The sequence below is a fragment of the Cyclopterus lumpus genome, chromosome 18, assembly GCF_009769545.1.
Source record: "Cyclopterus lumpus isolate fCycLum1 chromosome 18, fCycLum1.pri, whole genome shotgun sequence".
In the NCBI taxonomy this organism is placed as follows: Eukaryota; Metazoa; Chordata; class Actinopteri; order Perciformes; family Cyclopteridae; genus Cyclopterus; species Cyclopterus lumpus.
Window position 1 is genome coordinate 11,581,904 of NC_046983.1, and position 24,495 is coordinate 11,606,398.

The window sequence follows — 24,495 nt, forward strand, 5'->3', positions numbered from 1 at the left end:
GCGCTGTCAAGCTCGGCGACATGAAACCGGCCTCTTCCGGTGGGCCTTTTCAAAGTAAACGTGCCGGTGGCAGTTTTCAGAATAAAGTCAATCATTATTCTTTTTACACCGAAACTGAATTGTCAATAAACAAACTGTTAATCGTGATAATATTATTGGTAGTAGAGGAAATGTTAACACAATTACAATATATTAGAGTAGTGCATGTCATAGTTGACATGTATGTTTACATTTTGCATGTATTATAAGGTTACTGCTTAATATTAGCTATTAAACATACATAACTGTTTGTACTGATATTACATAAACCACACGTTGATAGCCTATTAAAAAAATTTAAAAAAGCAGCAATTCTTCCTACTTTAGGCACAAATCATATTTATAGTCCAAGTATTGCTGTGTATGAGTCTTTCAACGGTATGTCTTTAAGGTCTTTTTTGATTCATAAGTTTGTAAAAGTTGTTACTTTTTGTTATGCTGTACTGTGAATTTGTCGTCCAATGTTCCTATATCATCAAAGGGGGTCTTGACAGAAAAAGTTTGGGAACCACTGCCCTATATCTACCAGTTTATTTTCATCAGGTATGGAATATGCAACACATCTACTTAACAGACCCTCAAAACTATTCTTTCAACAAAAGGCACATTTTAGTGAACAGTTAGAAGATTTTGCCATCAGAGGCGGACCAGCTTTTCAGCAACACTTTCTTTTCTTTGACTCAACATTTAACGTACACCCAGATCCTGGAAATGAAAAGGTTTCAGCAGTTCCGTGTTGGTCTCCTCACAAGCATAACAATGAAGTTAAGCCTCAAGTATGTACATGTATTTTAAAATATATATATAATTGAGCCTTAGTTTGCAATTTTATTAAACCACCATTTTAAAACACAACAAAAACAATGAGCATGAACATTTAGTATGACAAAAGTTTATTTTACAGCTGTGAACAAATATTACATTAAAATAAGTAGACAAAGTGGTTTTAATATGAATGGAGTCAACACTTCATGTCATCCATCGGGGAGAATGTGATCAGTTTTGGGAGGCTGTACTCCTTCTTCTTGGGGGGTGAAGGCGTCCCCAGTGTGTCTAGGTCCAGAGAGAAGACAGTGTCTGCGACTTTCACCGACTTTGAAGGCTCCATTTGCCAGTCTCCATCTTCTGTCCATTCACACGGTTTCTGGTTAAGACACTCAGGCATCCTCATCCTGTTCTCCATAAAGGAGCCGTTACCGCATTCCTGCTGGATCTGATCCAGACTATGACGTTTGGTCAGCGGCGACGGCGTCTCAGTGTTCACGGAGGGCATCAGGAGCTCATCGTCATACTCCTCTTCATCGTCGAGGCTCAGCAGACTGTCACAGCTCGGCATTTCGGGTAGTGTTTCTTGGTCGAGGCTGTACAGGACTGCACTGCTGCCTATGCCACTCAAGCAGTCAAGGGCCTCAGTGTTGAAGGTATCCCACAACAGAGAGGATTTGAAGGAGACTGGCTGCTCATGGAGAGGAGTGAGGACCCCCTTTACGCCCTCATTAAACTTAGATAGTAGCACGATTTTCTCAGCTTTGTCTTCCTCAACTGCCTTGCGCCAGGAGGTCTTCACATCCAAAACTTAAGAAAAAAACAAAACAAGTTTTACAAACTGAAAAACGCTTAATGTTCACACCATGCCAGTTTGATTTGTTACTCATAACAGTTGCACACTGACTATGCAGTAAAGTGTAATTTCCCCATTAGATTTTCCTCACAATGTAGTGAAGCTCAGGGACAGTGAAACCAATACAGAGAAAATCTCTCGCCAATAACAGCTCACTATGTGGCCTTGGCTCAGTGCTAATCGCTGAGCCAAGTTGGCACATTGCCCTGCACTGTCTTCAATTCCACTGATGAATGGATGAGTAACTTCAAAGTCTGGCTCTTATTTTAGTAGCTTACTATGTATACAAGTAAACTAGTCATTAAACCCAGGTTTGATGAATCCCAATTAGATTATGGTGCATTATTTCTTATTATGTGTAAACATTTCAACATTTCATATTCAGGCTGTGAGGTTGGTACTTAGAGTAACTTGCCCCCTCTGCTCTAAAAGCTGTATTTAAGCTCAATTATTATTTTAACTCCTTTATATAATAAGTAATGCAGAATTTTAAAAAGTGTCAGCTCCGTATCTGTCCGTGACGATTTCACTTAATTCGCCCCGGTCATCAGAGAGCAAGGATGCTGTAGGGAGGACTAGTGACGGACAGAGCATTGTTTAGGACTGCCCAGGTATCTGCCTCCCATCAGAAGAAAAGACAAACAACTTAAAATACTACATTGTGAAATGCCTTGCGCCAGGAGGTCTTCACATCCAAAATAAAAACGGAATATAACGTACATTTTACCAACTGAAAAACGCAAAATGTTCACACCATCCCAGTTTAATGAGACGACAATCTTTAGTCATGCCATTCTAAATAAGCTCATCCACTTCATTCTTTTCCCTTCATGCATTGGCACAGAATTAAGGCTGAGGGCAAATAAAGCGTGCTACTTACTCAAGCTCTCAGGTGTACGTTGCAGCTGCTTTCGAGTAGAGAAGGGATCTCCATGAAGAGTGCCTAGAAGGCCATCCAAGTCCAGACCTTTGACTTTGCCTTCTGTGGGACTGGTTGTAGTTACAGCATCTGCAAACTAACACACACACACACACACACACACACACTTTATTCAGGACTGTCACTATAAAATCCTAGCCTCGAGTCATGGTCACTACTCGCCTCATTCCAGACTTTGAGATGGTAATACAGCTTAAAAATAAACTAAAATCCTTCAAGGATTATTAAATGATCTGTCATTTCTCCTCAATTACACAACCAGACAAAGATAGTATTTACAACTCGAAGCTCCTGAATTGCAGCCTTTAAAATGTCCATTAGTTTGAAGGCACTATACCTGATCAGCGAGGTTATCACATTCCATGTCTAATATTTTGGTGCTCCTATCTTGAGTGTCGGTCCTCATTGGAGCCGCCTTCTGGTGAAAACAGACCGTCTTCCTCACACTGGCCTAAAACGAAGCACGCCGTTGTTAAATATGGCTCAACACACATTTTTGTTCAACTCAAAACAGAGATTATCTAAATATAATACTAGCCTGAGGTGGTGATACTGGTGGAGCCCTCGGAGGAGGGGAGGAAGGTACGTCGAAAAGCCAGTCGAGAGAGCTGTTTGCTTGTGACGCATGAGTAGTGACAATAGGACTTTCACTCCTTGAAAAAGACAAAAAGCTTGATTTGTTACTCATAACAGTTGCACACCGACTATGCAGTAAAGTGTAATTTCCCCATTAAATTTTCCTCACAATGTAGTGAAGCTCAGGGACAGTGAAACCAATACAGAGAAAATCTCTCGCCAATAACAGCTCACTATGTGGCCTTGGCTCAGTGCTAATCGCTGAGCCAAGTTGGCACATTGCCCTGCACTGTCTTCAATTCCACTGATGAATGGATGAGTAACTTCAAAGTCTGTCTCTTATTTTAGTAGCTTACAATGTATACAAGTAAACTAGTCATTAAACCCAGGTTTGATGAATCCCAATTAGACTATGCTGCATTATGTCTTATGTGTAATAAGTTCTTTTTTTAACCTCAGGGCTGTACAATGACACTACCAAGTCTACTGTACAAGCTTCTAGAACTCAACATTTCATATTCAGGGTGAGAGGTTGGTAACTTGCCCCCTCTGCTCTAAAAGCTGTATTTAAGCTAAATTATTTTAACTCCTCATGCAGAATTTTAAAAAGTGTCAGCTCCGTATCTGTCCGTGATGATTTCACTTAATTCGCCCCGGTCATCAGAGAGCAAGGATGCTGTAGGGAGGACTAGTGACGGACAGAGCATTGTTTAGGACTGCCCAGGTATCTGCCTCCCATCAGAAGAAAAGACAAACAACTTAAAAGACTACATTGTGAAATGCTGACATAAGCCTACATTACCTTTTACGGGTCGTATAACTTGGAGGGATGCTGTCCGGTAATTTACTCTCGGCAGGCTTCTCTGAAAAATGATTAAGAAACAAGATTAGAAAAGAAAAATGTTATGACAGACCAAAATGCCTAATAATCAGATTTTGCTTACCAAGAAGCGTTGCAGGGTACTGAGAGAAGACACTACTTCTGTAGCTAGCGCCAGCCGCCGGTTCAAAAGACAGTGGAGCCATTGGTGAGAGGAAGCAAAGAGCCTAAAAACAGTCAATTAAATATTAAAGACATTAAATTATAGTGAAATGCCTTGCAAAACATGTTGGTACCGTCGGTGATTGGGTTCATGATTGCCTTATAAAAGTACATAGAAGTACTCACAGGATCTTCATTCAGAAAAGAGACTAGTGGTGTGTCTTTCAAAGTATCCATCCACTTCCTGTCCCACGCAACCTCCAACTCTCGGATGGTACTCCGGGCCTCAGGAATTTCTTCCTTGGAAATCCTCCGTCTTGGAAAAAGAAAAAGGTTAATACACTCGTTCTCAACTCATCCATCAGTTAACAAGCAAATTCTATTGAGACAATTCTTCCCCATGATTTCAAATGTTACATCAACCATCAAAGTTTCCATTTGAAAAATGGCTGATTTATAGATACAGATATCAACCTCAGCCACCTAACAATGAAGATGAACGTTTGAAAACATACATACATACATACATATCAGAAATGTTAATCCTCTACTTAAACGACCGCAATTAATATCAATACCTATAGAATCAAGCAAAGTTGCAGCACATCAGATTGTGGAAAGTGCGGCCTATCCATTGAGTCAAGGTACCTGATGAGGTGAAGGTTCTGCAGCGCACGGGCCATCTGCTGACATTTCTCCTGCAGTTGTGGAGGACTGAGCTGAGGCATTGGGGCATGAGAGACCCGACAGCGCGCCTCCATCAAGAGCTGCAGCGCATGGTTCATCAGCTCCAACACACACAGGAGGTTCAGCTGGCCAGCCTCATACACATTACCCGAACTCAACTGGAAAACACGCAAATGAAAACCAAAAGCTAAAGTGATGATTTGTGAATTCACATGCTGCAAAAAATAAATAAAAATGCTCGGACTGAACATGGTTTGGCACCTCCTGCTTTTGAGTGAGTCCATGTATGCAGTACTCACCTTCCTCCATTTTTTAAAATAGATTGTATACACAATGCAACTATGAGCGTTCGCATATCTTCATTCCTACCTGATGTGGGAGCTGTTCAATTCTATCGAGAAGACTGCGAGGAATATTCAGGACTCGATCCGTCCCGTCCAGGATGTATTGATCTACATCCCCCTTTAATACACTTTCCAGTACATGCTGCTCCTCTTTGGTAGCTGACAGCATTCCATCAATGTCAGACCACAAGGAGCGCACCTTAAGACAACCAAGTACTTGTGTAAGCTCTAGGAAAAACAAACACGTTTAGGTTTTGCAGGAAGTTTGACAAACATTACATACCCCTTTGGCCTTCTCTGCTAAAGAAACTCCCTCCTGTGTCGAGTCACTGCTGTGACGCCTAAAAGTAGAAAGACAGATTGAACTACTGGACTTGGTCATAAGTACCGAGGGGAAAGAAAAGAGTAATACATACTTGAGTAGCTCGTCGTACTTCGCACCCTCTGCTCTTATGTCCCTTATTGACTTCACCAAGACCCTTGAAAAAAATTAGACGGGGGTGGGGGGCACGACAGACAAAAAACAGCTTAAAAACATGACCGGTAGTTGCAGTAGAAACCAAATTCCATGTGCAAAATAAACTCTTCCATGGCAAAGTCACATTTAAACCCCCTTCTAGAATCGTCTGAGCACATTTCAAGAGGCCTTTTCCCACAGCAGACATTTGGCATGTGATAGCTGAAAAGGCACAGGCGTAATTGATAATATGGGCTCACTGGCTCGGCTTATTTGGGAACTTCATGTGAAGGAGCTGTCGTTAACTAAATTTGTTTCAGCTTTGATTTTCCAGTCAACTGTCTGAAACAAGGACACTGATTACGAACACCTCCAGCAGCTGCCAACCGGCCTCGTTAACCGCAGGGTTTACCAATTAGTTCACAAGAAACAGGTGAAACAAATAGCCAATGAAAGATACAACATCAAGAGCAATCACCAAAGATGTCAACAGAAATACCTCTGAAAAAAATTGGGGGATCGCAGTGATGGAAATTAAGATTCAGTAAAGTAAACCACACAAGAATAAGCAATAGAAATAGTCTGCATTGAACTACTGCTATTTATTGGAGCTCATATGTCTCAGTGTGAACAAAGTATGATGAGAGTATATATATATATATATTTTTTATTTTTTTTTGTTGCCAGACTTGAGCAAGTTAGATAAATTGGATGTCATAACCTTAGCTGACAAGTGGTGTGTTCATAAGAGTTACTGTAGTAATAAAGTATAAGGCATCCATCTACATTAAATAATCTGTCCAGCTGCCAATATGGACCGCCAAGGACTCACTGTGCTCGTCTCTGGTAGTCGTGAAGAAAACGATCCTGAGCCACTGCAGCTTTCAAAAACCTGGTATGGATCAGGTTGAGCCTCTTCGTTGCCATGTCCAGGGAGGTAGCAGGCATCGCTGTGGCCTCAGGAACCCAGCTGTCCTCTGACAATGAAAGCATTCAAGATGATGTGATATACACTTCTTTTTTTTTTACGTGAAACAATGGCTCGTCAAGTCAGATTGTGAACTCAAGCTGCTGGTATTAAAATTAAACAAAAATGATGAGATTTTCTAACAAGACCTACCTGTGGTGAAAGTCTTCATTTCTTGCAGCATGACATGGTTGGCTAAGTGAAGCATCAAAGTGGTAAACTTGGGGCCCCCGGGTGAGAGGAACAAAGAGGCCAACACTTTGGATCCTGCATTTGCAGTCTCATCCTGCACAGTTAAAAATAGAGGATGGTCACTAAATTACGTCGTAACAAGTGATTTGTGTCTAATATATTTTAGACATTTCAACAGTGACACAAAACAACTACATATCTACAGACATGTCTAGTTATGTCCCTTTTATTTTGGACAGAAACGGTACACAAACAGATGTATGGTAAGTATGTAAGGAGAGGAGGAGAGTAAGGAGCAGACATGGGAGAAAGGTATTACACAACAAAAGGAAAACAAGATGGAGACAATTTCCCGTTTTGTGAGGACATACATTGAGTATATGGTCTATAAACACTGGGCAGTTTATAAGATGAACATAACAGGATAACACCCAAATACTTACCATTATTTCTCGCAGCCACGCGCAGGTAATTTTGCGGAACTCAGCATCTGCTTTGTGGCTCAAAACAGGCCAGCAGTGCCTAACCAAAAACAAACAGACATGTTTTGGTACAATTAATAATATGCATATATATATATATATATATATATATATATATATATAAATAAATAAATGGGAATAGAGCATTTCCAACTTTACCTGTATGCCTCTTTAAAACGTGTCGGGTTGAGTCTCTCCAACAGGAAATAGGCGACTATGTAGAAGGCATCCTTGTTTGGTTTGTCGAACATGTTCCTGAAACAATAAGTTGAGTGAGCGAACATTAGCTAGCTAGCTGTTAATATCGCACTGTATTCGTATGCGAACGCTGTGCACAACACAAGCAGACTCACGGTCCCAGGTTAATGTGTTTAGCATTGCTCGTTTTGCCGGCGATGAACGACACCGCAGTGTCTGGATGAAGTCCGAGCCCAAGGAGAGAAAACCACAGATACCGTCCATTCTTTTTCTGCAACAGCACCGGGTTCGCCATTGTTCCGAGGGAAGAAGCAACGCGAGCTTTAGCTGCTAGCCGCAGAGTTCACTGTCGGCTAACTAGCTTTCGGAACTTTTTTAGAGTTTGAAAACATAACTCACATTTGAACAAACTGTTCACGACTTCACCAAAAAAACTGCCGAGGGGGATAAAGTCACGCGAGTAGGTCCAGATACGTTTCACTCGATGTCCACACGTGTTAAACTACATTTCACAAAGTTCGGTCGGCAATACGAAAGACGAAACGCAAACCGCCAATTTTGTTCTAACAACTACCCGGATGTTGTTTACAACCACTTCCGGAGAGCGAGCAAACGCACATTGAGTTAAACGGAGTTTCTGTTGACGCTAACCTATATATTTGGAGCGTCTACATCCGTTATATTGTATAATAAATGTATATCTAATATCAGATTATTTTGGAACAACCTCGTGTTACTAAATGCTAAAGTATCTCATTTGATTTGACTTTGGACGAACTGGTTCTACCGTACACAAAGTGGACACGTTCAAGGCTTCAGGCTCTTTTTAATAGTTAATGAACCACGGAAAGAACACCGATGCATTGAAAATAGAGCTCACCCTCTTCGGTAGTCTGGAGGTTAGCAGTCGGTCAATTTAATAAGACACGTTAACCTGTGAGGACACTTAGTCACAAGAGCCACGTCCTTCATCCAAAGCTGTTTTCCCCCTGTTACGATTTGCATTTCACTTGCCCTGTAATAATACTTCATTGATGTATTATTTCTTCAAGTCAACATGTAAAATTACAGTAGGAAATCATATAAAACGTGTTACAAATAGATTTAACTTGTACACATTGTATTGTTAATAATCACACACATTTATAAGCCATTATTACATGCATTCTCCCCACATTAACCAACACATTAGTCACGGGGCATCAGAAAGGTGGTGCAGTAATAAAAACACAGGCTAAGCATATGCAGAGATTTCATTTGTCCTTTTTTATTGCAGAACATACAATTATTTAAGTCTCCACCACAACTGATTAAGCAGAACAGAGTGATAGTAAGAAAGAAGTGCCATTTTTCTCTCTAATCATTCACATCATTGTAGTTCTTTTAAAACCAGCTGGCAACACTCGGCCACCTTTGCTGGATCAGACACGGATGAGTACTTGGAAATCTGAGAGTTGACACCTAGGGAACGAGCCAAGTCCCGGGCTGTCTGGTCTGAGGCCACAGTAGTTCCCAAGGCCACCAGCAGCCTAAACACGGCCTCCTTGTCTTGTACGGTCTCCAGAGCTCTACTGGCAACCGACAGGCACTGGGCCTTGGCCTCGAGATCGGGCTGGCTGTGCAGGCAGCCCGCGTAGTTAAGCACAAGGGTGGCCAGGGCAATGTGGATGTTCTTATTGCAGACGTTGGCCAGGTCGGCCGCACGCAATAGCACCGTTTCACGCTGGGCCAGGAGGAGGGCTCGGCCGTGCCTGCCTCCAAAGCAGTTGCACAGAGTCCGCAGTGCCAGCATCTGGTTGGCAGGACGCCCCTCGGGCCTCATCAGGCTCAGCAGGTGGTTGCACAGCTGGACTCCCTCGGACTCTCCACAGAGGCTCTCGTTAACCTGCGGGTGGCGCACCGCCAGCCTCATAATGTCCAGGACAGGAAACACAATGTCTAAAGTCCAGGGGAAAGAAAGGGCAGTTTGGTTAGTGAACAGTAATGAACTGAAGAACCTTAAAAAGGGACAGTGTGTAGGATTTCGTGGCCGTTTGCCTCGCTCGGAGAGGTCATCCGTATCACTATAAATCTACTTTAGGAGCAATGGAGGTCAGGCGGCCGTACCACGGTTTTGCACTGTGCAGCTTACGATGCGTAGGAGCAGTTTGTGTAATGTAAAAAATGTGAAAGGCACTGGCTAGAGCCAGTATATGGTTTGTCGTTCGAGGTTACTGTAGAAACAGTCTGTTGTGTCTACCAACCCACACACTGTGAAATAAGACAAACTAGTCAGTTTTTTGTGGGCTGCCTATATCAGATTTAGATTTTGCTCCCTTTCATATGTCATAATCAGGCACAACTGAGTATCTCCATCCCTGGCTTGAGAGCTAACTTTGCAAAAGTGCGTTGTATTTTTCTCACAAGCCACAACCATAAAATAAATCCACAAATATGAAACAACTATAATTGGGTTGGAATGGAAAATGTATACCTTCAGGCCAGTGAGAAGCCTTCCACAGCAGGTTGATCTCTTGGATGGTTGGGGGAGAATTGGAAGAGTTGGGCTCAGAGACAGACACAAGTAGTCTCTCAAGGCTTTCCAGAACTTCATCGGAAAGCCTGTGCTCCTGAGGTGCATCTCCGTTCAGCTCCTTTATCTTGGCTGGCGAGGAAAGAAGAAATCATTAACCCTGACACAGTAAGGGAACCGAAATGAACCAGGAAAAACAACATTCTCATGTCAAGAAATTAAACCATGATTTATTTGGGATATCATGCAAAAAAAAAAAAAAGTACTATAACAAAAAGCTAGAAAAATACATCATAGGATATAATTTAATAAGAGTTTAACACCATGGTTATTCTGCTTCATCAGGACTGTGGTGGTGGGTGTGGTTTTATCAGGTGTTGTTGACAGTGTGAGAGGGAGATGCGCCGACCACGGTGCATACACACAAGTGTAAAGGAAAAATAGTTGCACACCCATAGACAGGATGCAAAAGATATTTGATAATTAAATGATTTACCAAAATGTTGGCATGAAAGTCTTTTTCCCTTAAGGGTAAAGAGAGATCGACAGCTCCCAAACTACAGACCAACGTCATCAGAGTTTTCAATATTTCGTAATCACATTTTCTGAACTGAGCGTCGCCCATTTCAAACCAGTGAGAAGAGCACAGAAATGAAATAGATAAACACTGAAGTCTGTAATGTTGCATAATATAAACGGTTCTAACTTTGTCAGAAATAAACATGCTCCCATCACACAGTGAGATGATAAGAGGAAAAAGATATCCAGGGGCCTTTGGAAAGAGCTCATGTGTCCAGACACTCACAATCTATTAATAGAGTTCTTAGAGATATTTCATCATTCTTAACTGAGGCGTACGCTCTGATGAAGGTTCTTTAGACCGAAAGCTAAAAATAAAGTGTTCTCTACTTAGATTTAAATGTGTAGAATCTATACTACCAGTTTGAGCTTTTTGATAATTCCCACACCTTACAGCCGGGTTAAGCGTTGGTTGTCCTGCATTCATCAGTCATTCTCAACGGACACATGTAGGCTGGAGAGACACATAAATCACACCTATACTCAAAATGCTCACCAATGATCTGCGAGGAATTGGCTTGCTCAAAGCTCACACCATCGGTCTTGGGGAAGTAGATGTTGGTTGCTGTCTGTCGGAGGGCTGCTGAGGAGTAGGCACCTCTCCCTGTAGAGTAGGAAGCAGAGTGAACCAATGAGAGAAACACTGAACATTAAAGGATTAAAAAAACTAAAACACGACTGGATTGACCCATTTTCATATCGGATAACATGTGTTTGTGGGTCTACCACTGAACAGCTGACACAAACCAATCCCTTGAGTAAGTGACAAACCTGTGAAGGGATCGGCCACACCCGCAGGAGCACTTGGGTTCGGACCCGACCCTGGGATGTAGCGACCGGCACCTTTGTGGAGAAAATAAATAAATAAAAAATGCTGTGAAATAATATCCATAGTGAAATTCAGATTGGGAAAAATCTTTCAGTTAACATACTAGTCTGTACCTGTGAAGGGATCAGCTCCAAAACCTGGCCTCTCATCAGACGCCCCGGGGATGTACCGAGCCCCTCCTGTCAGATAAAGAAACAAAACACATTCAGGAAATTTAAAAAATCAGTCCAATAACCTTTTATTGCTGTAGTCAACATATAAAACATGTATGGTATAGAAGACATTGGCTGTTTCTGAAAGGCAGACAAAACAAGCCCAAGTATCTAGCATTTGGCCTCACCAGTTAATGGGTCACCACCAGCAGGCAGGGCCGGTCCCACCACATGTCCTTTGGTGTTCTCTATGATAAAATTTGCAACCTGGTCGAGGAACATGGCGCTGAGGTCGTTCTTCTGCAAAAAGTTGTGCGCGGTCAGCCAAGGGTCCTCCGACACGTTGTACGGCAGCTTCATGGACGGCCCTCCCTCATTCACGTCAATGGTGAAGACGTAGTCGTATTCCTTAAGGGGAGAGGAGTCGTCATTCGGGACGGTTCTCATGCCTGCATGCACAGTTTGCCTCGTCGATAAGCGTACTGCCTTACCTTTCCTTCATACATCACGTTCTTGGAGGTCTGTTGGTTTGAGCCTCCGACCACATCTCCGATTTTCATCCAGCGGCCATCACTGACGCTCCACTGATATGCCTCCACCTTCTCTCCATCTTTAATCAGACGTGTCTGTCCGTCACGATTCCCTTGAGGAAGTAAGCAAACAAATCTTGATGGAGGGGATAGCATTGGCATTTGTTCTATTGTCAGAATTGGATGTGAATACAGTAGTTATATTGTTGGACAAAGGAGAATTTGTAATGCCAAGGCCTATAATTTTACCCACCAGATTGAGAAAACGGTGAACATAAGATAACCCATGACTCTACTCAGCCCCTCAGAAGTGTGTCTGCAGAACACATCCACACGGCACACTACTGAAATCACACACCCATCTCAGTGCTTTATAGGGAGGAAATCTGGATGACACCTCGCTCTGCGCCGGTCATTAAGAAATTATCGTGAAGTTAGGAAGAGATTCATATCTGTTAATCTGCTTGCAGGGTTTTTCAGAAATGATTGCACTAATAGCCCACTATCCAAGCCTTATGCCACGCTAAAGAAAATAACGAAAATATACATATATTAAAGCAAATGATTCCCGCGTGAGCATAAAAAACATAATTTACCGAGGTGTAAAAAGAAGCCGATGTTCAGCGGTCAAAAAGATAAAGTGAACAAACAACTATTTGTGTTGCTGTTGCTCCTTTAAGTATTAAATCATTACTATTATTGGGTTTTGGTGAAACTGTCCAACTCAAATTAAAACCAGGTTTCTCTCAGCGGAGGTTATCCAAGGCTTTTTTGGAGTACACAGTATTCCGGTGCCGACTGAGTTCGGTGCGCACGGAAGAGAGGGTTCCCTGGCTGTTTCTCTGTTGCGGCTCATCTATCAGGCCAGCCGGGTAATTCATATGAAGAGAGCTAGATCTCCGCCTCGCACGGCTCTTTTCCGGGACATTGTAAGTCACGAGTGTCCCTCCAAGTCAGAGACCTAGGAATAGGTGCGGGAGCAGACAATAACGTTAACGATATACAATATGATACAATAAATGTCTATTTTCTAACCAGGCTCATTAAGGTGTTCCCTTCCTGGGAGGTCTTCCATTTTGATGTCTCCGAGGTCGCCTGTCTTGGGGTCAATGGTGGTCTTTGAGAGGTCATCCTCAAAAGCCTGTAGATCTTCTGCGCTCGCTATGCGGTCCTCATCTGGTGTAAACACGCGGATAATGCCATCACTGTGGACAGACAAGCAGCATTTGGGTTAGCAGCAACACGACTTACTGTGTCTATTCATCTGAGGCATGTCCCCCACGGTGTGTGAGTGCAAGAGTGAGGTAAGATATGAAAGCAGTAAACAGTAGAAGGAAAAGGCGATTAAATATGTGTTTGGGGACACGTGCATGACTATGGAATGACCACACAGCATGCCAGTTCTTACCTGGACCCAACGGCTATATCCCCATTAGGTAGAATACAGCAGCACCAGACAGACTGGGCCGGCAGACGGATGGTCTGCGAGCACTCTCCCTGTCTCCATATCCTCAAAGTCCGATCCTCTCCTGTGCTTACGAAATCTAAGGGAAACGCACCAGTATGAGGTCAAAGGCAACCAGTTGACAGCAGGACAACAAATGTGCACTTTACAAGTCTCACATTCAGCTCTTATAAAAGGCATTTCAATATCAATATAAATAAACAAACCTTGACTATTGGGGAAGACAGCTAAGCTGTAGATGTAGTTGGTGTGGCTGGAGTAGACCTGTACACATTCGCCTGTCACCAGCCACCTTCTGATAGTTGTGTCATTGCTGCAAGAGAAGAACTCTGTGTTGCTGATCACTGCTAGCCCCCTTACGCAGTCCTCATGACCTAGAGAGAAAAAAAAGACATGTTGTGTTGTAATCATGGATTTTAAACATGAAGCCCCTGGATCTCTAGACAAATGTCTTTAATAATTATCGTTGACTAGATTAAGATGCTCAGCCAAATTCATGTTTAGTTATCCGCACACAGATCAAAAAAAAGAAAAAGGAAAAAAAGTGTTCACTCATGTCAACCCTCTGCAAAGTCTCACCTTCAAACGTCTTCTCACAGCGGCCAGCTTTCCAAAGCTTTATGGTCTTATCTGCTGATCCAGACAACATAAGGCCTTGTTCAGGTAAGATGACCACTGCCCACACTGCTGCCGAGTGGCCCTGTAGTAAATGAACAAGGATAGATTTAGCTCTCTCACAACACCCTATGATAGTTTTGCTTATTACAGTTGCATAGATGAAATAGATCAGGGAAAAGGAGATTTACAGAGTTACATTACAGAAGCTTCAGCGTACCTGCAAAGTCATCATGCACTTCTCATTGAGCCAGACTTTGGCTGTGGTGTCCCATGAGCCGCTCAAAAGTGTCCCAAACTTCCCAGAAGACAGAGTGCAAACTGTGGAGATTAAACGTTAGAACGCTGCGATGCTCGGCATAATGAAAAATATAAAAGCAAATTAAATGCTTATTAGACCGTAATGACCCTGAGAGGACAACATTAAGTACAACCAACTCACCTGTACTTTTGTGACCTGTGAGAGTGAATAGAGGCTGTGATTGGTCCAGTGTGAAAACACATATGTTATTATCATTTCCACCTGTGGCAATAAGTCCGCGAGGATATGTTTCACTCGGCCCAATGATACATACACAGGATACAAAATTGGAGTGGCCAGACAAACTGTGCACCTCTGTGAAACCTTTGTCTGGGCTGTAAGAGAAGAGGAAAGAGAGCAACGGAATCTTTGTAATGAACAAGTGGTTGACAATTGTGTTGCTAATACTTTCAAGAAAGACCAGTGGATTAACTGACAGACAAAATATCATAATGTCAATCTATATCTGGTTAACTTCGGCGAGTACTCCATCATTCGCGCTGTGAACATTCAACAATGCTGTCAACACAGAGGAGCAGCTGAATGAATGACAAAGCTAATTTGAGTAAGCGTTAGCAAACGGCTTGCTAGCTAACTTGGCTAACCACATGAATACAAAAATAGTATTGCTGTTAAATAACTTCATTGGAGTCGTTAGTTGACTTGCAACTAGTCTTGGTCGGGGCATCTTTCCGGACAACATAGTTAACGTGACGTACAAACTAATAAATCCGAGCCAAAAATCACAATTAGTTAGTCAGTAGCAGGCTAATGCTAGCTACCTTGAGTTTGGTAGCCAGACTCTTCCGGTTCGGTCTCTGGACACAGACACGAAGGCTCCATCTGGAAAAAGCGCAGATGCGAGTCCCCTGACGTCCATTTCGTGGCCCGGGATGGAGCACCTGAGTTTGTATGAGTTGGATGATGCCATTTTGCCCTGACGACACGATAACACTACCACAGTAGAGTTATGTTAAGCGGCGTTGCTGTCAACAAACACCGGCCGCTAATGCTAGCGGAAGTTGAATTACGTCACGGACATGTCATGTAAGAGAACTCGCCATTCAAATTTCTTTTGTATTTAGATATTTTAATTCAAATAAAATACAATACATAATTATAATACAGTGAGCGGTGGTACGTTTAAGGCATTAACGCCGATATACTATTTAAAAACAAATTTAAATCATAGAAGTGAACGAAGCAGACTGCCTCCAGGTGTACTACTCATGTTTGACCACAGGGCGGCAGCAGATCGTTTTCCCTGTTGCCGATGGTGCACTGCGCTCTAACCGCGTCCACCGCCCACCTGCCCACGATTGCTGAGTCAAGCTGCCGTAGACAGCCAGGATACAAAAGGACACTTGCATGTTGTTGTTAAAATAAAATAAAAGCCCACGGTGGTATACAGTTAAATCGGAGTCCCCGCATTCATCGTCTCCTCATGTCCCACCAAAAGAGTGCAATGTCTTCCCGAGGGAGTTTGGATATCAATATATATTTGATATCAAAACAAGATTAGTCTACATGTGAACGTTAAACAATAATAGTCTGTTGATTAACCATGACATGAACCATGAATCATGAATAGATAAATAGATTATCATAATTGATTAATTTTCTAATTCATTAATTTTCTGTTTTCCCATTTTTAGCGTTTCTTTACAGTGAGGGAATTAAGTAAGAACATGAGTAAATATAAAAAAGTCATAATTAATAAATAGAAGTTGAAATCATCTTAATAAACAAAAAAATGAAAATGACAAAATAAGCTCCTTTCAGAAAACTACTTCAATGTGCTCGTTATGTTCAGTCCCATACAACAACAAAAAAATAAGTTTTATTTTGTAAACATAAGCAAACCGGAAACCTGTTTTTTTTGGGGTGTTTTTTTTAAACGGCAGGTAGCGAGCTACCTCTCCTGTCCAGCCCACAGAGGCTCGGATGAGGAAGTAGCCACACTGATACGTGCGCTGAGAAGGACAGCGACCAAAAAGAAGTATGTATCGTCTCATTCTAGCGTAGGGAATGGCGGCTGACGCCTCGCACGTTCAATGACTTCCTTCACACACTTTAATGCGGCTCAGTGAAGTCGCGTCGGCCCGCTGACGTGAGCTAACACACCGAGGGCTGCGGAGCCCATCGCGGCTGTCAGTGGGACCAGGCGTGTGAATGATGGAGCAGGCGAGCTGTTGCAATGACTAATAGAGGGTTAGACTGCAGACTAGCAGGTTTATCAGGGCCGTCGGTGCTCATTATAGACCGGGTTACATTAGCAGATGATGCTAATATTAAAACATGTTTAAATCATTGTACGATAGTTTTAAGGTTGGGCTTGTTTATAGACACATACCTGCTTTATAGTAAAATAGTAGGCCTGTGCCTTCCTCAAGGATAATAATGAATACTACTTTACACAAACTAATGGCAACACTGATCAAGATGGCAATCAAAAGGTTTCCTCGAGGAACTAATATAACAATCACAGTTGAATGTTGTAGGTCATGTTTTTCAACTTTATGTCAGCGAGCAGGTGACCAGTTCCTGTCTTGTTATCTGGAGATCTGTTTTAAATCTCCCTTGTGTGTGTGTGTGTGTGTGTGTGTGTGTGTGTGTGTGTGTGTGTGTGTGTGTGTGTGTGTGTGTGTGTGTTCACTGTAGGCTTCCCCCCTCCTAACCCCCACCCCTCCCCTCCCCGGAGTGCCAGCAGCCATGAAGCTTCGACTGCACTTTGTGGTGGACCCCATGGGCTGGCTGTGCATCAGCATGGTGTTTGGGATCTGGCTCTACAACACTTTCTTCATCCCTAAACTGGTTCTACATCCACACTACAACGAGGGACACATCCCCTGGGCTATCGTCGTTTGTGAGTGTCCGTGATGCCACCGTGGGGGGGGGGGGCTTCTTCGCTTGTCACACATTGAACCCGTATTAAACGCTGTTTACTCCGGCAGGTTATTACATCGCATCGACCCTCTGCTTCGCGGCCCTATTCAGAGCTTCCACAGCAGATCCCGGCCGTCTTCCCGTGGACCCCCACATACCTCACGCTGGTATGGATCCAGAATCCAGACTGTCAGATTGTGCACATGCGTGATTGTTTACCCGATGCATCTTTTATAGCGGTATAAATGAAATAACTGATGGCATTTGAATTCTCTTCCAGTTTTGTTCCTCATTTTATACAATTGGAGCACGTTTATTTAGTTTAGTTAGGAATATCGCCGTGGTTTTTAATACCTCTGAGTCTGTAAACTGGTTTGAATGTGTTTATTACTGCGTCGCTATGTCTGCTACCGAGGCCGACACCACCTGTAATAACCAACATTTCTGTGCGTCGCAGAGCGAGAGCACTGGGAGTTGTGCAATAAGTGCAACCTAATGAGACCCAAAAGGTCCCACCACTGCAGCCGTTGTGGCCATTGTGTGCGCAGGATGGACCATCACTGTCCTTGGTAAGGACGCACACACACACTTACAAAGGGCTTACCTTATGTATCGGACGCCTATTGAAAACGATGGTGACAAGTAGAATAGGAAAACGGCAACGTGTAAACGCTTTTTGCATTTTACTGGGGTTTTTTTCCATGAAAATAGCCCAAACTGACACCGTAAATCCTCTTTATTTCCTTCCAGGATCAATAACTGTGTGGGAGAAGACAACCACTGGCTCTTCCTGCAGCTCTGTTTCTACACTCAGGTCCTCAGTTTGTTCACCCTGGCGCTGGACTTCTGCCAGTACTATTACTTTCAGCCGCTTTCAGGACAAGACCAGGTACATTCAACGGGAACATAAGTACACCATACACAGATTGCCTTTCAGACACGCATGTGTAGCAAGGTTTGCAGGCAGTATTCGCCGTTTACCTATCCGTTGTCTCAAAGTGCCGTGCGAGGATGCTGAATTCAAATGTATGTTTACATAAGCGATCACATTGTTGCCATTCTGCTTTCCTCTGCCAGGGGAAGTTTACGACACGCCATGAACTGGCTCTGCTGCGAGTGTCGGCGCTCACGGGTCTGGTCATGTTTGCTGGCATGACCAGCCTGTTTTACACTCAGTTGACCGGCATCCTCTCTGTGAGTACTGCGCGATGCATAGAAGAAAGGACATCCGCGGCTCTAATTGGGTCACTCGGATTATGTCGTCTCTTAAAACGACTGCAGCAAATATTTCCCAGCTTGGTCGGATCTATAAAACAAGCAGGGTGCTACTTTATTCATAGCATTTAGCCTGTTTGTCTGTCTTATTGAAAGCTAATTCTGTCCCATCAAGAGAGGCAGCAGCACTCTGAGCTGCAGACGGAACCAAAGGACGTAGTGCACAGAAATAAAGCAATCGATGCTGGAGAGATCAATAGAAAAAGAAACAAGAGAGAAAGTCTGGGGTCAGGCTGGGTGAGCGTGTTTGTACATCCTGAGTCAGTGACGGCAGTTAACCGCAAGATATTGTTGCACTCTTAATATCTCCCATGAGGTCATTTTCAGCTTTCGTCGGTAATTTTGACAGAGCTGTAATGGTAGAAATGTCTATACTTGATCTGTTGCTGACAGAAAAAAAAAACAGTTTTCAAGAGATGGAGCTGCCTGAAGGAGCAATACGTGAAATGATCATCTCATTTAACATTGTCCTCTGCCCCCCCCCCCCCCCCCCCCCCCCCCCATTACAGGATACTACCACCATCGAGAAAATGGCTCAGTTCTCAAATGAAATGTGAGTCCGGTTCACTCCGTTTGTCCTAAAGTCGCCACTTATTCTCTTTCCTGCCGTTCAGTGTGAAGCTAAGCTTAGCTTAGCATAAGGACTGGAAACAGTGGGAAAGTTGTCAGCATGGCTCCTTCCAACGGGAACAAAATAAATCTACCACCGCCTGTAAAGCTCACTGAAAATGCTGTTTCTTTGTATAAAATAATATTGTATTCTTCTTCTTCTTCTTCTTCTTCTTCTTCTTTTCAGATATGGCTCAAAGAAATCTTGGCAGTGGGCGCTAGCTGAAGTTTGCGGCACTCGCTGGAAACTCCTGTGGCTCATCCCGCTCCGAAGCAGAGAGCCGATCCAAGCCAGCCACCACTTCCGCACCCACGTGTAGGCCGGCAGCACTCCAGCGGCTCCTGTCCTGCAGCGATTGAATTGGGGTGGGGTGGGTGGGGGGACTCCGCTCGCCTTCTCCGACCTCTTTTGGGCAGTTTTGGTCTCCGGAAACTCTTAAGAATGTTTTAGATTTTATTTTTTGCCTTTTTTTTTTTTTTACTCCACAAGGCCTAGACTGACTGGCAGGAAACCGGGTCGAGAAACACCGATGTGGGTGATGAGGGAAAATGTTGCTTTTTTTTTTTATTTTAATTTTTTTTACTCACTGCGACTGCTACTTTAAGCATTTGGAAACTACTTTTAATGGCTAATTGCATCAGAAGGATGGAAGTCTTTACCCCGAAAGCAGCTGGCGAAAGGGACCCCTCTCAGGTTACTTTGACAAAGAGCCTTTACTACTGACCTTTAATCAGCTACGGGCCGAACCAGTGTGTCTATTAGGAAGGCAGTTTTTTTGTATACGGTTTGTGCCTTGTTTCTTTTACCGTAACTATGTCAGTTTTATTTGTCATGCATGCGCAGTGTATATTCGTGTGTTTTTTTTGGTTTTTTTAAAGATTTAAGCATTCCTGTTCGGTTCGATGATTCATGAATGTTTTTCTCGTATTGTTCGACGACCGTTTTTTCCTATGTGATGTTTTTATTAAGCATGGCCACAGAACAAAGTTCATATAACTCGAATACTGATATGGGACACTTTTACGACACATAGCCAGCCGGCTATGAAGACATGTAACAGCGAGCAGACCGTAACTCTTCGCCACTAATAATCAAGCTGTTTCTCTAAGGGAAATCCTTATTGAGGGGGGGTTTGAGTGTCACATACTATGAAAGGTATATTAATACAGCTTAAATGACTCTGTTCACCTTGAAAATAACAGTTTTTTGGGGGATTCATACCCTGATTAGCTTTCTCGCTACTCTCCTTCCAGTTAATCATTCAACTCTCGGCAAGACAAGCAAATACCCGTAACTCCTCTCACACGGGTCCGTCTGGCTCGGTCCACCACAGCATTTACGGATGCACTGTCATCACTCCCCTCACTTCTGAACACGTTAATTGTGCAATATAATTTGTGATTTTAGTGCTGCGGCTGTCGTAGTTCGGTCTTAAATGTGTCAGAACCAGTGGTTTTATAAATGCATATCTTAAGCGGTGATACAAAGACTAGCGCATTAGCGTGGTGACACACCACAGATGCTTTTATGATGGTTTTGCTGTAACACTACGGTACTGTTTAGAGACTTTATTGAATTCTTCAATGGGATACTTACGTAGAAGAGGATTCAGTGCATAATAATACTGGCAGAGCATGGTTGTCATCGTCTTTAATACTTGGCAATCGCATAGATGCGCCTGTACGTAAACACAGCTTGCCATATGTGGGAAATATAACAATATCCAAGTAGTTTTAAGTGCCTTTCTAGGTCTTCTTTTTACCCTCACGGTACGTCATCATCGCCATGTCGGGTCTACATGAAAAGCCCAAAGACCGGGGGGGAATGGGGCAATAGTCAACAGGCGTTCGGTAAATGCATGTTTCACCCAATTTGTGACGGTAGCAGTTTTAAAATATGATGCACTGATTGTCCCACGAGCACACGATGGCACTCCTGAAGGAAAGCCTCCACTTACAGTTGTTGTGTTTTGTGTTTGACTCAAATCTGAAATCTTCGCATTTCCATGAGTGTGTGTTGATGACTTTGGCTCAGTGTTTTTTTTAATTTTTTTTATTATAACAGATTCAGGTTCTTGGATGTTTGTGTGCTTTGTTTGTTTTGTTTGTTTGGGATTATGGCTGGGCAACGTGTGTGTGTGTGTGTGTGTGTGACTGGCATACTGACAGTTTCCATTCAGTTTCTTTTTAAAGCAATAAGCATTGTGTATATGTAAAGCCATCTGTATTGTCACAACAGCAGTAATGTAAGTATGTGAACACCGGGTAGAAGAGCTTCCCCTCATCGCTCACTCCCCGGGGATCAGCAGATTGAAACACGCGTCGATGCTTCAGTCACCTCAGCCCAGATTAACACTACTGTCGCTGCTGAGTAGAGTTGTACATGAGATCCTCCTAATCCACCTGATGTTAGAACTAGAGAAACACACAGGTTTGATTCGGCTTGATTGGAATCGAGAGCTGCAGGAGACCTTCAGAGGGGCTGTGCACGGCTCACCGTCTTCCCCTCTCAGCTGTTGACGGGCGTCCCTCAGGGCTCTCTGCCTGGATCTGTGGACTTTTCTTTTTCTTCTTTTTGTTCAGACCTCAAACACTGGAACGGTTACGTTTCGTGAATTAAATGAATACGCCATGCATATTGTTATCCTTTTTTCTTTTTTTTTTTTTTTTATGTGAAGAAAGCATATGAAATGAAATGCGAGAAAACTGTATTCATTGTGATTATATAAAATATCATATCGGTATTCATATTCTAATAAATTACATTCTGGATAAGTTTGAACTGATTCTTTTCTCTTTCTTCTACTTACTGAAGCTTTTATTTGACTGTTGTAGACATGAGATAAACTAGTAAACATGATGTCAGATGGAGACATTGGCTATGAGGCGAGCTCTGAAGGAGCAGTAGACCTTTTATCTCGCGTTGCCATACCCAACGTTACATCCTTTGATGTATATATTTGTGTCCATTTCAGGGGCTTCATAACCCGACCAAATGATCAAAAAGGCTCTTTCATGTCTTGGAAGCCAGAAAATGACGACAGCAGGTAAGAAGGACGTCGTTACCTTTGAAGAGCAAAGTCTAGAAAAAAGTAGATGGAGCGTACAAAAAAAAAGACCGCAGACAATTGGTTCCCTTTGTCTATTATGTGATGTAATCAGCCGTAAAATGTGTAATGTGATGACTCAGAGGCCCACGGTCAGACAATAATGATCTTTTGTGGCCTGTTCAACACGCGCATTACTTTAATAGATAACTGAAGTAATAGCTGTTTATTATGCTCCTTAAACTGGTAGCATTTTGAATGGACGTGATATTCACTTTAAACCAAAAGAACAATAACTTTTCTATTTTTTCCAATCTAATTTTCAGCCAGTTTTGCACTAAATACCCGAGTCAGCAGGATCACAGTCACACTTTCCAGGACGGTTCAAGTGTTGCTGGAGGCTCTCGGCCTCCGTACGATTTGTGTCACAATAAGAGCCCAAGCAGCAGTTCAGTTGTCCCCCAACCGAATGGTTCATTGTCTGGAGCAGTTCTTTGGTCTCGCTGAGGCGTGTGTAATGTGTGCATGAGCCGTGAACATAATCTATGCCAGTTGTCTAAAATGGTTAGATGTTTGAAATATACACTGAACACCCGCACACACATTTTATTGCCCATTCGACAAACCCCAAAAAAGCTTGAATATCTAAATCCATACAGTTAGTCTTTATAAGAACAAATGACATGTCAGTGAAATTCTAATATGATCTCACACCTCATGAGAATCCCCGGACTACAATTTGAGCGTTCCCAAAAAAATACCATGGAGGGTTGAATATATAAAAAAAAAAAAAGGTCAACAATTTCCTAATTCCTTAAAGTGTTCTCTCTTATGATGGTGGATGCTTGATGTTGATGGAGGTGCTTAAAATCTTTGAAAAATATGGTAATTAGTACAGGAAAAAGAAAACATGTGTGGTCCTGGAAGAACATCCACTTATGTCGTTGTTTTTACAACTAATATTAAAACAGAAATGTTGTAATGAAATGTAACACAAACATGTATGTTCGAAATGGGCCGGGGGAGAAATTTAATTTGGCAGTTTGGGATGGCCCCGTCTCGATAATAGCGGCCTGGGTTAAATGTGCTCTTAATCTCTGGTAATGGTTGGTCAACTGGCCTAATTAAATAAGTGACCACCTGCTACTTGTTCCGTCTATGACATCTGGCTGAACAAAAGAAATAATTAGCCACATGCTTGAAAAACATACACTACGCTTGGACCAGTTATCTCTCCGATACGAGGCTGCGTACCTGTCTAGGATTGGAGTTAGTGGCTTGGCGTGTTCTGCTGCCATTCTGCCAAGCCCAGACGAGGATTAAGTCTCGGAGATGGAAGATAAATTTATGATCGGATCACAAATTATGGGGAGCATGATCATTTTTAGATTTCTATCCATATGGGACATATATCCTATATGAGTTAGGGATGAGGGTCATTCCCAATATCAGTTATGCTTTTCTTAGTAGACTTTTCTTTATGTAGCATTTCAGAAAAAAAACAAAAAACCTGCCATATTTGACAATAACCTATTTTTGTTGTTATTTTTGTTGTTTTCTCATCATTCAGGCAATTAAACGCTGCAATAAACAATCCAATCACCTTTATTTAAACCTCTGAAAACGACCTGACGCTCTGATTCCACTTAACATGATAAGAAATTATTATTTTATTCTTTGTCACTGTTCATGAAGGCATAATTATATTTCTTTTTAGACCTCAGCGATGTCATGTGGGTGAGTTGCCACTGGCAAAGTGTCTGACTACGTTCCTCCATCTTCAGCTGAACTTCCTGAACGTGGGGGTATTGATTGGCCTATTGATTTTCAAATAAGCTCACATAGTAGAAAGTAGAAATCCAATTAAAAGTTGAACGTGAAACAGTTAATCCAATCAAGACGATGAAATGTATCGATTTTTACCCTCAAAATCAATAACGCGGCTGTGGCGCGCGCTTGGCCCAGAACATTTTCCTTTCTCCAAAAGAATGAAGAGCATGCTTTAGGTCAGCTGCACAATGTGACAAATATACAGTCCATCATCCCACACGTGTTACTTATGTTTGGGCTCAATTAACCCAGAAGAACCCGGACCCATTTCTCCTTCAAAAGGAAATTATGGGGGACATAAAACAGATTAAATAGAACACAGAGAAACACATTTCTGACATTGTTTTCAAAATAGTGTCAAAGATCTGAAATGTCGACTC

The 24,495-nt window shown here is 42.6% G+C and overlaps 3 protein-coding genes and 2 non-coding genes across 7 annotated transcripts; 1 reads left to right on the forward strand and 4 right to left on the reverse strand.

Moving 5' to 3' along the window:
* Positions 1 to 911: 911 nt before the first annotated feature.
* Positions 912 to 8,069, reverse strand: haus6 (HAUS augmin-like complex, subunit 6). Of its 3 annotated transcripts, XM_034557406.1 has the most exons (17): positions 7,885 to 8,069; positions 7,641 to 7,756; positions 7,447 to 7,542; positions 7,249 to 7,327; positions 6,767 to 6,899; positions 6,479 to 6,623; positions 5,606 to 5,668; positions 5,473 to 5,530; positions 5,215 to 5,388; positions 4,807 to 5,003; positions 4,345 to 4,474; positions 4,121 to 4,223; positions 3,979 to 4,039; positions 3,139 to 3,253; positions 2,938 to 3,051; positions 2,541 to 2,676; positions 912 to 1,614 (listed from the first exon to the last, which is right to left on the reverse strand). In XM_034557406.1, exons 3-17 carry the CDS (start codon positions 7,536 to 7,538, stop codon positions 1,001 to 1,003), a joined length of 2,214 nt encoding a protein of 737 aa, XP_034413297.1. In that variant the 5' UTR covers positions 7,539 to 7,542; positions 7,641 to 7,756; positions 7,885 to 8,069; the 3' UTR covers positions 912 to 1,000. The 3 variants fall into 3 exon arrangements, with proteins under 3 accessions (XP_034413297.1, XP_034413296.1, XP_034413295.1); XM_034557405.1 differs by lacking the exon at positions 7,641 to 7,756; XM_034557404.1 differs by having other exon boundaries at positions 7,641 to 8,069.
* LOC117748248 lies at positions 2,155 to 2,285 on the reverse strand. Its single transcript, XR_004611573.1, has one exon.
* Positions 3,784 to 3,914, reverse strand: LOC117748250. Its single transcript, XR_004611575.1, has one exon.
* Positions 8,070 to 8,730: 661 nt separating the features above from the next.
* plaa (phospholipase A2-activating protein) lies at positions 8,731 to 15,491 on the reverse strand. The gene is made up of 14 exons (XM_034557348.1): positions 15,251 to 15,491; positions 14,610 to 14,803; positions 14,388 to 14,488; positions 14,132 to 14,252; positions 13,759 to 13,926; positions 13,496 to 13,631; positions 13,123 to 13,292; positions 12,049 to 12,200; positions 11,746 to 11,965; positions 11,519 to 11,584; positions 11,348 to 11,419; positions 11,073 to 11,180; positions 9,959 to 10,129; positions 8,731 to 9,423 (listed from the first exon to the last, which is right to left on the reverse strand). The coding sequence occupies exons 1-14, from the start codon at positions 15,397 to 15,399 to the stop codon at positions 8,855 to 8,857; spliced, it is 2,397 nt and encodes a 798-aa protein (XP_034413239.1). The 5' UTR covers positions 15,400 to 15,491; the 3' UTR covers positions 8,731 to 8,854.
* An 858-nt stretch (positions 15,492 to 16,349) lies between these two features.
* On the forward strand, positions 16,350 to 22,017 carry zdhhc21 (zinc finger DHHC-type palmitoyltransferase 21). Its single transcript, XM_034557525.1, has 8 exons — positions 16,350 to 16,467; positions 17,130 to 17,334; positions 17,423 to 17,521; positions 17,812 to 17,923; positions 18,105 to 18,243; positions 18,432 to 18,548; positions 19,139 to 19,182; positions 19,426 to 22,017. The coding sequence occupies exons 2-8, from the start codon at positions 17,181 to 17,183 to the stop codon at positions 19,556 to 19,558; spliced, it is 798 nt and encodes a 265-aa protein (XP_034413416.1). The 5' UTR covers positions 16,350 to 16,467; positions 17,130 to 17,180; the 3' UTR covers positions 19,559 to 22,017.
* Positions 22,018 to 24,495: the final 2,478 nt, after the last annotated feature.

Bases quoted from the DNA above. Each gene is read 5' to 3' on its own strand.
- plaa (XM_034557348.1), bottom strand. From the start codon at position 15,399: ATGGCATCATCCAACTCATACAAACTCAGGTGCTCCATCCCGGGCCAC. The intron at 12,201-13,122 runs GTTAGAAAATAG...TACTTCCTCAAG, and splicing joins GGAACACCTTAATGAGCCTG to GGAATCGTGACGGACAGACA. The intron at 11,181-11,347 runs GTTTGTCACTTA...CCTACTCTACAG, and splicing joins TGTGGCCGATCCCTTCACAG to GGAGAGGTGCCTACTCCTCA.
- haus6 (XM_034557404.1), bottom strand. From the start codon at position 7,780: ATGGCGAACCCGGTGCTGTTGCAGAAAAAGAATGGACGGTATCTGTGG. The intron at 7,543-7,640 runs GTGAGTCTGCTT...TTATTGTTTCAG, and splicing joins AAACACATTAACCTGGGACC to GAACATGTTCGACAAACCAA. The intron at 5,004-5,214 runs GTAGGAATGAAG...CGTGTTTTCCAG, and splicing joins TTGAACAGCTCCCACATCAG to TTGAGTTCGGGTAATGTGTA.
- zdhhc21 (XM_034557525.1), top strand. From the start codon at position 17,181: ATGAAGCTTCGACTGCACTTTGTGGTGGACCCCATGGGCTGGCTGTGC. The intron at 17,522-17,811 runs GTATGGATCCAG...TGTGCGTCGCAG, and splicing joins CCCCCACATACCTCACGCTG to AGCGAGAGCACTGGGAGTTG. The intron at 18,549-19,138 runs GTGAGTACTGCG...CCCCCATTACAG, and splicing joins AGTTGACCGGCATCCTCTCT to GATACTACCACCATCGAGAA.